Source organism: Tyto alba, unplaced genomic scaffold (assembly GCF_018691265.1).
Source record: "Tyto alba isolate M040663 unplaced genomic scaffold, T.alba_DEE_v4.0 Super-Scaffold_22, whole genome shotgun sequence".
In the NCBI taxonomy this organism is placed as follows: Eukaryota; Metazoa; Chordata; class Aves; order Strigiformes; family Tytonidae; genus Tyto; species Tyto alba.
This window is the reverse complement of record NW_024881296.1, coordinates 25,591,364-25,603,570: the sequence shown is the minus strand read 5'-3', so window position 1 is coordinate 25,603,570 and position 12,207 is coordinate 25,591,364. Positions and strand designations below refer to the sequence as shown.

Genomic DNA, 12,207 nt, shown 5'->3' with positions numbered 1-12,207 from the left:
GCAAACTTCACCGTGCAGGTCTGTCCCTGCAAATCCTGACACAGGATGAGTTTGGGAATTTTTCAAGCTGAGTGCAGTCTACCCTCTGCTTAAAACATTGTCTCTCTGCCAAAGTTGAGCACCCCTAGCAACTCCTGATTATGTCTCTTTTTAAAGTCAGTCAGTCAGTGAAGTATATGTTTTGTTTAATAGTCCACAGAAGGCACCCTGGTAACTGTAAAAACAATGGCTGTAAACAACAGTCGGTTTTAACCATGTAAAATTATACAAAACAGCAAAAAAAACCCTCCCGCTTTACTTGTATCCCAATAAGGGCTAGAATCACTCAGGAGTAGGAACATGTAAAACTAATGACTTCCATGCTGAGAAATGAAGATGTACGTGTGTGTTGCCTCCATGCATTTGTGATGAATTCCCAACCCTTAGAGGACTGCTCTTGCAGATACATTACCCTAAGCAGCTGAAACTACCTGCTGCTAGTTGTTGCACACAACTGGAAAAAGTTTATTCTTTTCTCTAAAACTGAGGTTTTACTGTACGGTTTTGTGGAAGTTAGATTCCTTGTATTAAAGAAGGTATACAACTGATTTATGTGCATCTGAATGCTAGCTTGAGCTAGCTTTGTTCTTTCTCCTGGCTTTAAAAACCTCATGCCTGTGGCTCTCCCCCTGTTCTTCACGTAACTTGGCAAGAAACAGACTTGAAGTGCAGCGTCAAGGTAAATGCATAGGTTTTTACACAAGTTCAAAAAAATTGTATGCAGAGATTCAACTATCTAGTGCTAGATTTTGTGAGGTTCATTCCATTCCATCGTTTAACAGCAGCCCACCTTTCATAAAAAAAGTGAAATCATTGATGTTTCTCAGTCAAGGAAGTACGAGTTAGAAACCAGTGATGAGACACTGAGCTAACATCAGCATTCCGAACTAGCCAAGGCTCCAGCAGTGTAGGGCTCAGCTTACGTCAGTCAGCTGTAAAGTCCAGCCCCACTGACATGGCAATTGCTTAGGAGTTAATTGAGGTAGAGCTATAACGATTCCTTTTTCTCCCAGTGCAACCCACTTCAGCAGTTCCTTGTAGCCAACCAGCTCCACCTGAGATAGAAACATACACTGTAATTAGAACGGCACCTTTTCAAAATGCATATAGTTGCAATATTGACAAAAGAAGCATTGATCCATAGCTACCTTACTCTGCAATTACCCTTAAATGTCACTTGCAGACCAAATGAATTTTAATTAAAAGCAATAGAAAAATACTTGCAAAGCAGATATGTAAGTAATAAAGCTAGTGATGTTGGGTCTCGAGAAGTAGTTAGGGCTGTAAAAGGTACATAAATACTTCCCAGAAGTATTTGGGATGGGGTTTGGGACTAAGCAAGGATCTAGGTGCTGCAGTACACAGCTCTCTATCACTGATTTCTGAAATGCCTGTTTCCCATGGTGGAACTTGTAGTCTTGAATGGACATCACTGTTTCTTACAGAGTGTAGCCAGATCCCTCAAACAAAGCTGACCTGAAGAACCCCTATGCTAAAAACACACAAATAGGTTTTATGGTGAGACTCTCACACCAGCTGGTGAAACTCTGAAATGAGTGGAGCAGCTGAAGACCAGTCTCTACCGCTGAGGAACATTACTCTCTTTTGTGCACACTTAGTCTAGATGCCACTCCAGAATTCAAGATGCATCTCCACCACTTCTGGAATTACTCAGCCTTCTTTATCACAGAGCTGTCTTGGCACTAAGTAGGTTATTTTCCTATGGAACTAGACCAGAAGAGGCAGTCCAGAGAGACCCTTAATGCATTTCAACAGCTAGTGGACATCCAAGGCGTGAGACCAGAACAGCGCTAAGCCAAAATGTATTCTCACCTTAAATGCACAGTGCTGACACCAAGTCCTGAGCACCAACTGTTCTGCTCTATACATCTGCTCCCACTGGGGTACACTATTTGCTAGTGTAGGTGTGGCATCAGCGTCCTCAACTTCTGACCACCGCTTGCTGCACGGGACACACCTGGGGTCGCCCCGACTTACTACTTAACCTCTGGACAACGAAAACCTCTTTGCACTTTCCCTTTGTGCAAAGCTTGGACTTGAAACTACTGCACCGTTACAGCAATTACAGTATCACCAAAGTCAGGAGGATGGCTATTTATAAAGAAAGTTCATGCTGAGTTAGAGTCTACACAGGAAACAGGAGGGGCAGCACAAGGGTTTTTTTCCCTGCTACTTGGCCTCTTTTTATGATCCTGAGTTTGCAAGCTAAAACATATCCCAGCAACAATTCGGTCTAACTTTGTCTGTTGGGAGAAGAAACATCCCACTGGGAGGGCTGTGACAAGGAGGTCCCAGAACAAAAACAAACATTTTGCTGGGTCTCTTCCAACGTACTCTGTCCCAAGAGCTATGCATTCCCAAAGACGACAGAAACTAAAATAAACACAACAGAAGATGACAAATCCTAGAGGTGTTCTGCCTTCGGAGCATGTTCATTTCTTGCACTGTGTGTTAAAAGCCTCCCTGTTCTAGAGGGGAAGGGGGCAGTGGGGCTGTGCTGTCTTTTACCTGTGTTTCTCCAAGCTTAGCCTGTGGCTCACCAAGTTCCAGAGTCCCAGAGTCTGGCCAGTTAAGGAAGATAGCATTGACTTTGCCTGCTTTAGGGCTGAAAGTGTACCTGGTTGGAAATGGGGAACAGAAATGCATATCAGTTTCTCCTTGTAAATTTTCTCAAGTGATATATAGACTTTTCAAGGCTGGAAAAATGAATTTGAAAAGTCAGCATTAATTACATTTTCACGCACATAACCATCTTTTCAGACAATTTATACCCTTTAATAAAGTACTGTTCCTTGGTTCCAACAAACTAGAGGTAACAGAGACTACTAAAGAACTGAATTCAGAGGTAAATGTCTGTAGCAACTTTAGCATGCATGTAGTAACTCACTGCTGCTCAGCCATATGGGAAGGAGGTACTTGCAGGGGGAATCATTAACAGGAGACTGTGGGTTATATTCAGAAAAACATGGTACTTCACACATCTATACACAAACAGACAGACACTCCACTACAAAAAATAAGAGTATGAGCGACAATAAAGCTTCCACCTAGCATAGCTAGTTTTTTAAAAATTTAATTTCAGCAGACATTATTTACAGTATGTCCTTGGAAATCTCGTGGCATCCACTGAAAACATTCCTCCCTCCTTCCTTCATTTAGCTACAATGTTTTATGGCTCTTGGAAGTGGTTTTAATAAACAGTCAACATTTCATGGCTAAAGCCAGATAGCCAAGTCTTACTGGGAACAGGAGTAAAAAGGCCACTGAGGCAGAGGAGAGGGTCAAGACCAAAACCCTGATGGATCATTAAGACATTACAGCAGCTATGAGGCATGAAGGCAGAGGACAGTCCAGAGACTGACTGAATTTAGTGACCAAGCAATTTTTGTTCTCTTCCCACGCATTTTTACCTTAAAAAGAAATGCAGATTATGCTAAACTGATTTCTAATTTCTTTCTCTCCCCTCTTTCACTCTAAACGGTGACATCAAGTATTCCTTTGTACAGATAAAACACTTCATAGCATTTTTGTGTTTCTGGATTTATATTTTTTCTTTATAGTTTCTGTTGCCAGCTACACTAAGAAGCACAAGATCACTGAGGAAATACTTGCAACCTTCCCTTCAGCCTCAGCATCATCCCAAAACTGCAGTCTCCGGCACCCATCGTCTACCTAGTTTTATGTGCAATTACTTAAACTGACGAAAAGCTTGATTTCCTCACAGCATACAAACTCAGCTGGTGATTTCTGTAGCATCAAGTCATTAAGAACTTTGACGTTTCACACACCCTGCTGCTGCTGCTGCTTTACACAGCCTACGTTTTGATTCGGTAGCCTTACCACACTCCTGGTGTGACCGTGTCGTTCTGTGCTCTCCACGGTTTCGTTCCATAGATGGCTCCTCCGTTGACTTCCAGCCAGGCACCCATCTGCCTCAGGCGCTCCTCAAATATAACGGCGATGCGACCATCGTGAGTGGGGCCGATATTCATCAAGAGATTTCCTCCACAAGACACCGTTTCTACAAGTTGCTGACATGGTTTTAAACACATGCACAGAGCATATGGTTACGGATAATGAAATTATACATTTGAAGTACTTTAGAAAGTCTGCCATACTGCTTCAGAACGATGAATCAAACAGGTTATGATCCTGCTGCATGTTTAGACTTTGGGGGTCATCCCAACAGTCAATACACAATTTAAGTTCCCATAAAATAAAGCTCTGTTGTCAATTTTTATGGCAGAAGACAGCTTAAAATATATTTTTGCACCAGTATGTCTGACTGAATCTACATTAGAATCAGATCCTACAACTTTTTAACATTTTGACTTCTGCTGAAATTTCATAAAGGTTTTACCCATAGAACAGACAGATGATTTCTCTACACAAGAGATGCCACTTCAGTTTTACTGAAGCTGAAAGAAGTAACTTCCTCCATCTTCCTCTGATGCTCTCCCTGTTTTACGGAAACATCAGTAAAACATGAGGAAGCCTTCTACAATCCGTAAATATTTGTGTTCACATCCACACTGCCCTCCAGAGATCAGACTGAGATGCACATGTCTGAGGAACAGACAGCTGGAGATGTTACTGAATTAATTTAAACCTCCTGCCTCTGAAGAGAGGTTACTTCAATTTGAAATTACCTTTTCCAAGGACAATACTAGGAACAGATTTGGATTAAGCAACAATAACAAACAATCTTCCCCTCACTAGCTGAATTTTGCAGTTAAAGGAAAGATCAATCAATCTTCCTTTCATTCAGTTTTCCTAAGCTTCAAATCTTTAATACCTTAGACTAACAAAGGGAATCAATGTTCTATCAACACCAGCAGTCTGCATCTGCTAGTGTTCATCTGTGTGTTCATCTGTATGTTCGTAGTAAATATGCTGGTTTTTCTTCTTTAAATGAAGTGAGATGAAAGGGAAGTCTCTTGCTACAAGTTAAAAGGACTATTATGAGTAATAAACTGTTTCTAGCTAGAAGGGGGAAATGATAAGAGTCTTCAGTCAGGAGTTCCTAAACAGGAACTGGGAAACTACAATTGTTTGCTTCTCGTCAACTTAGAGGTACAGTTACTAAGAAAACTTAGCAGAAAAGGTAATTATGAGACTATCCAGATCAGTCCTGGGCTCACAGGGAAACAGCTTCCAGGAAACTGGCTGAATTTTTAGTAGATAATTTTTCTTTTAGTCATTTCTATAAAATTAATAAGAATTACATGGATATTCCATCCTGCCAGTGTTAGGCTGCAAATGAACAATATGATTTATTATTTCATTGATTCATTATTCAATTAATATTTTTGTAAAAATAGATACATAATTGAAATGTTATATAGCATAACATAATAAACAGGAGGCTCAGAACCAGAAGTTGCAGGCAACGCCTTTGTCCCACTGTACCTTCACCAAGTCCTCAATTGTGAGGTAATCGTCAAGCTGTGTGTTCCTCCTGTAACCCCACGACCTCTTGTCAATAGTCATACAGTTCTCCCACTTGTGAGGCAGGAGGTGGCCGGGGTTATACCGGTCGCTACAAGTGTAGAAGCCGCCGTGCGTACAAATGCTGCCAACTCCCCAGCGGTCGTTCGTCACAACTGTGTCCCGGACTGGACTGGAAACAGAGAAATTCTATCATTTTATCATTTATCATTCTATAAAATGCAGTCACAGCCAGTGTAATCCCTTCCCACACACACCCCTCCCAGAAACTAACATTTAGGATTACTTCTGTACTATTTATTACAATTATGTTCAGTGCAATTTCAGGAATTTTATTATCATGCTTTTCAATATTCTCAAATCCTCAAATTATCCTGCTAGTCTGTGCAGTAGACAATACTCAGGGAAGAGTACGATTAGGCAGAATAGCCAACACCATCTTAACTGATTAATTTGCAAACATGGTTAAAAAAATATGAAAGTCTTTTTCCAAAGCAAGCTTTGATAGTTCAAGGGAAGACCAGAATTCTGTGTTTCGGGAAAATTAGTATTTAGTTTAAGTAAGTAGAGGACAGAGAGATGGAAATGTTTGATAATACTGTTCTGAAGCAATTTTGTCCACAAAATATACAGAAAATGAGACAAACCAGACACAGAGCAGTATTTCAGATAAGACGCTAAACCAACGTGATAATGTACCTGTCGTTATACAACCAAGCCAAGAAACCAGTGCTGTTCCAGTAAGTATCTGGCGCATTTCCATTGCCATCAGACCAAATAATTTCTGGTTGGTACTTGGTCACAATTTCGTAGAGTTCTGGTAATGATTTACTGGTTGGAAACTTTCTTGTCTTAAAGACATTGGTGGCATCCTCAAGGAAGAGAGGATTAAACCATTCGAACAGGGAATGATATAACCCAAAATGCAAGTCAGTCCTGTTTCTAACAGATGTTGCTAGTTCAGCCACAAGATCTCGTTTCGGTCCCACATCAACAGCATTCCAGTTCCAAGAATACTTGGACCCCCACAAAGTAAAGCCTGAAAAGAGAAAAATAAAAGGATAAGAAAGGGAAGTTGAAGAGGGGAAGTTATAGTTCCTCTTTCTGCAAAGTAGTTTGCAGGTGTGTTGCAAACAATAAATACAAAATAATAAAAGTCATATATGTAATAATATTGTTATCACGGTATAAAGTATGCCTATGGTCTGTTTATGCACGATAACAGTACTCATGACATCAGAACACCATGCCAGATATGTTTATGTATTTTTTTTATATATACACATATGCATTTATATTTTCCAGTTCTGTACTGTTTAGGAAAATTATATCTTCTCATTGATTATTCACTCCATTCATAGGTACCAATTAAATTTACCAAAAATACAGCAACTTTCAAGGCATCTACATTTTCACTCAAGTATCAAATGTGAACTGTGAATACACATTCAACAATTGGAAAATAAATGCTTTCTCAGTTGCAGAATGCACAAGGTGTCATTTGCATTCAATGACTATTCTCCTTTCTGTTTACATCTTATGCAAATGTTCACTTTTCATTTGTCTTGACATTTATAACAGCTTAATCAACTACTCAGTACATGTATATAAGCAGAGTGCAAAAACTCCCGAAACAGCTTTTAGAATACCAGCGTTAAATATCAGGAGGGATTTAACGTTTCAGACATCCAGCAATCCAGCACAAGCACTTAGAAGTACTACTGCACTGCAGACTTAGACCACTGCCAGCAGAGCTCCACCCTCACCTTCAAACTGCTTTAGACGCATTGCCCAATAAATCTTGCAATATTTTCGTAAACTGGATACATGTAATTCTATCAACTAGACAAACAAGCTAAAAATTAATGTCCAATGCTACAGGACTGACCAAATGAAACATGGTTCTTTTGCAATCACTGGGAATTGCGTCAGTGGCATCATCAAGATGAAGTTTTCGTGTGTCAGAGGTGAGAATAAAATTCACAAGTTACAAGCTGCCAGTCTTGAACCCACATCTCCCCAAGGACCACCAACATGCACTAGATGTACTGTCACATTGCATCTTACTACTTTATACTTACTTTACTACCATATTTCTTCCAACCTCTTTCTTTTACTTTAGTTTTCTCTGCAAAGCATTTTACAATTACAGTGACAAAAATCAATTGTACCTGTAAAATTAGAGACCTGGCTCAAGGTTTTGGCTTCTATGCACTGCATCAGGAAGAGCTATACCCTGTGTACACTCCTAAACCTGAAGTTGACTCCTAGAACACACTCCTAAATTCCCTGGAGAAACCTACGGAGCTCGTTAACTGCCTGTACGCAGCAGCTCTCTATATGTTAGCGAGGAATTCACTTTTGTGGTTCCTTGAACAATAAACTGGACAACAATCAAAAATAAACTATGGCTACTGCAGGAATCTCAGATGCACCTGCTGCTTCAGGCTGTCTTACCTACAGCAAATGAACAATGGCACAACCTATTTTCCCTCCTATGCAAGTTTCATGGCTATAGCTTTTAGGCGTCAGGAAAATGGATGCACATTTCTTGGGTGGTTTGCTTCCTCTTTGGCTGTATTAGGGCAGGTAAGCCTGGCCTGGCTTTCTCTACCTCTCTTAGCAGGCAGGAAAGCCACCTGGCTTTTTCTTCTGTTAACAGAAATGCAACAATTACTAACATTCACAAACCTTCCACTTACCTTCGTGATGTTTTGAAGTTAAGACAACATATTTTGCACCTGAAGCCTTCAGAATATCTGCCCACTGGTTGGGATCAAAGAATTCTGCTGTAAACAGTGGCCCAAAATCTTCATAACTGAACCCAGGTGGGTAATTTGCCTCCATAAATTTCACGTAGGGCTCTCTCTTTTCCTTCTGCCAGTACCACCTACAAAATGTAGAGCAAAACATGTCTTCTGGTATATTTTTAGACAAAGAAAAGAGAATATAAATCATCAGCTCCTATTTGAGTTTACACTGAGAGGCATGTGCACTGGAGGTACATGATGCTGACAATAAGACAAAATTGCTTCAGAACAGTATTATCAAACGCTTCCATCTCTCTGTCCTCTGTCCATGCTCTACATCTTTCAAGCACTCCACTTTGGAAAGGCCCCACGATGTCATTTGGAGCAATGAAACAAAGCAGTTACTCTTTGATAATGGAAAAATGGCAGCTTTGTTCAGTACCTAAATCCTGAAACTGCACTAGAGAGCACAGGTAGACAGTCCATGTAATCATCGCAGGTGGCACAAGGAATGCACTTTTTCTGGACTAACATGACTCACCCTCCTCAAATCTCACACATCAGCCATCTCTGCTCTGCCCCCCCCACACTGCAACCCACAAACACGGGGCTTTACCTCTCTGCCAGTCCAGAGTCCTTTATGTCAAATGCAGCTGAGTGACCTCATGTGTGAGCAGATGCCCACAGGCCCAGAGCAGGAGAGAGCTGTGACTGCGGGGCACTGCAGCCGCTGCACGCATGAGGCTCTGAAGCAAAGGCACCCTGCTAGAAGGCATGTCCTCCAACAACAACCTGCCTCTGCAAGAACCACACGCTTAAAAATGCACCTTCGTCACAGGCTCTAACATGCAGGCACACATCTACCTACCTACCAGTGCACACAGATTTAGGAACTAGAAGGAAAAATAAATCGATGACCTCTTTTTGCATCCCACCTAGCAAAGACAGGGACAGTTTCTATCCTGTGCTTCCCCACAACAGTGACCAGTATTATCAGTATCCCAACTGGTCCAGTCCACAGCAAGGCTTGGAGCTCCGCTCTGTGGCCTGAGGATGGTCTCTCACCCTCATCATAGGCAGAGATCATAAATCACTAATAGAGCACTATTTATTTTCAACCAGGTTCATCCTTCCCCTCTCTAGCAATGAAAGAAGAGCACCAGAAACAGTATGCAACAATCCTTAGTGCATAAACAGCCTTATTGCTGGAGACCTTCTAACAACAATATATATTGTGACTGCTAACACTTATGGAGAAAAGGGTCTGAAAGCATTCACCTTCCTATGAATGAGGCCAAGCAGCAAAAATCCTGTTGGTAAATTTAGACATAAATGAAAACAAATTGAAAGTGGAGGAATAAAACAGGCCAGAATCTGAAAGTTTGAAATGTGTTGTTCTCTCCTGTCCTAAGCTGGACTCTGACCTCAGTTCTGCAGGACTACAGTAACTCTATGGATATTGCTGTAACCCTCCCAAACAGACTTCAGCATAAAGAAACATGATCTCTGACAGCCAGTAACGGAAAAAGTCTAGAAGAAAGAGGGTGAGACAGCCTTCCACACGCAAAGGGCCTGGGGGGTGGAAAAAAAACAACACAGCCTCTGATTTTAAAGTATGTAATTACACAAAGAAGCAGGTAACAGCCTTGCTTCTCTCCCTTTCTCACATGGTTTGCTAACATGAGCACTTCTACTCTGACATGATTAGATTCTAGAAACATCCTGACCAAGGCTTTGCAGCTCTGACGGAAGGAGGACGGGCTGAGTGATATCAGAGTTTATGACCTTCCATTTGAAGCTGCTAACACAGGACCTTGATCATCTGACTGCACATGCTGCCACAAGGCCCTGAAGCAGCTCTACATCCATAAGTGCCTAAGGATGGGAGGCTATGGGAATATAAAACACAACTTCAGTAACTACATTAGTGTTTTGGTGTCTTTTTAGAGCAACAAAAACCAAACACTTTATCCTGAATCTGTGCACCAAGCCGTAGCTAGCTCCCCCCTCACCAGGAAAGTAATATATTAGTAAACAGAGTCCACATCAAAAAACTGCTGAAACCCTTGAACGTAACTCTGAAAAGCACAGACCAAATATTGTCAGAAAACCAGGTTTGTTTATACCGACGTTGGCTTATTTTACAAACATTGCATTTAAGGTTTACCATAGCACTGCCACAGAACTGTTATCTGCATATTGTAAATGATAATGCAAGTTCATACAGGAAGTATTTGGTAGAGCATGGAAAGCAGATAGCAGAAAAATGCTTACAGCCAAAAGGCCTCAAGCATTGAACACTCACAAACCAAAGGTTTGATTCAGACTTCGAAATTAAAATTATTTGAAGGATGAGAGCTTTAGGCTCTCTTAAGTGGAAAGTACTCTTTGACAAAAATAATAATAGAAAAGTAGAAATCCATCAACAGCACAAAAAGCACACAAGGAAACTGCTGCCAGTTTGCCAAGCGATGGAGGGAGCGGTGGGCTCCTGCTCTCCCCACAAACCGTGCCACAGCGCTTCAGCACGGGCCGTGCAAGGCCCCTCCGGGGGCTGGGAGCTCACCGACCCCCGTCCCTCCCCGCAGGTTCTCCCTGGGCAGAGCCCCTCCATCCATCCCGTTATCGTGGCCCTGGAGAGGTCTCGTCTGCCGCTCAACCAACCACTTCTTTCACCGATGCTGTGGAAACCACATCTTTAGCTCTACAGAACTCTACAAGCTCTCTGCTTAATTTGGTTAACGTCAGCCAACATACTCAAGAGTTTTAGGGTTGGGCAGACAGACAGTCAGACGTACCAGAAGCACATCAAACTCTGCTTCCTTCGTCAACGGCGCCACAAAGTCCGTGGTCCCACCGTCCAGCCTCACGTGGAAACAAACCTCATCCCACACAGCTCCAGGGTCAGTCTGCAAAGGGGCTTTAAACCTAACCATCATTTAAGGGGGGGGGGGGGGCGACACGACACCCCGCCAAATCCCGCCCGCCCAGCCCATAGAGCTGCTTTCCAAGCAAAACCCTCCGGTCGCTGGTACGACCCGCTCGCGGCAGCCATTTGGGTGCGACCCTCCCGGCCGCGCCCCGGGGCTCCGGGGCCTGAGGGGGCTGCGGGGCGGCGCCGGCGGGGAAGCCGCGGGCCGGGCCGGGCCGCTGCGGCCGGCGGGGCGGAGGCCGGGGAGCTCACCAGAACCACTCGCTGCCGAAGCTGGGCACCGAGAACACGCCCCAGTGGATGAAGACGCCAAACTTCGCCTCGTCAAACCAGGCGGGCAGCGGCCGGCCGTCCAGCGAGCCCCAGCTGGGCTCGTAGCGGGGCCGCCCGTCGCCCCCCGGCAGGAGCCCGGGCAGCCCCAGCAGCAGCAGCAGCAGCGGCGGCGGCCGCGGCGGCGCGGCGCGGCCCAGCGCGCCCGACATGGCGGCGGCCAGTGGTGGGGAGGCGGCTCCTGAGGGTGGGGAGCACCGGCCGCCTCCCCCAGCGCTCGCCTCCACGCTGCCCGCCGCCGCCTGCGCGATCCGCGGCCTGAGCCCGGCCGGAGTCTTGGGTCCGCGGCCGGGGTGTGCCGGTGCTGCCCTTCCCGCCTGCTTCCGACCCCAGGCTCGGCTCCCCTCCCCTTCCCAGGGCGTCACATTCATTGCTCTGCAGCTGCTTCCAGGGCAGAGACGTGCCCCAAAACCCGTCAAGGAAATTCTTCTTTGACCATTAGAATGGCTTCAGAAAGCCTGTGCTGAAGCTGCCTCGATTCAGTAGATGATACTTGGCATTTGTGGTGCGGATCGTGAGTGGCAGGCACATACTTCAAAAGATGCCTCTTCCAGCAAATTTGTTGCCCAGGCTGGTGCTTCTCCAGTCTTTCCTGATTCCCAAATTATGTATTTTTGCATCAGACCCTAGAGGCTGTGGGACAGTCTTTGGGAAATAATTTGGTTTAATCAGCAAATACTAACTTTC

General features: G+C 43.9%; 1 protein-coding gene across 2 annotated transcripts; it reads right to left on the bottom strand.

Moving 5' to 3' along the window:
- Positions 1 to 168: 168 nt before the first annotated feature.
- On the bottom strand, positions 169 to 11,906 carry FUCA2 (alpha-L-fucosidase 2). 2 transcript variants are annotated; one of them, XM_042795617.1, is made up of 7 exons: positions 11,443 to 11,906; positions 8,211 to 8,398; positions 6,208 to 6,547; positions 5,470 to 5,680; positions 3,901 to 4,091; positions 2,569 to 2,677; positions 169 to 1,094 (listed from the first exon to the last, which is right to left on the bottom strand). In XM_042795617.1, exons 1-7 carry the CDS (start codon positions 11,889 to 11,891, stop codon positions 954 to 956), a joined length of 1,629 nt encoding a protein of 542 aa, XP_042651551.1. In that variant the 5' UTR covers positions 11,892 to 11,906; the 3' UTR covers positions 169 to 953. The 2 variants fall into 2 exon arrangements, with proteins under 2 accessions (XP_042651551.1, XP_042651552.1); XM_042795618.1 differs by lacking the exon at positions 11,443 to 11,906 and adding an exon at positions 11,057 to 11,396.
- Between the last annotated feature and the right edge of the window lie 301 nt (positions 11,907 to 12,207).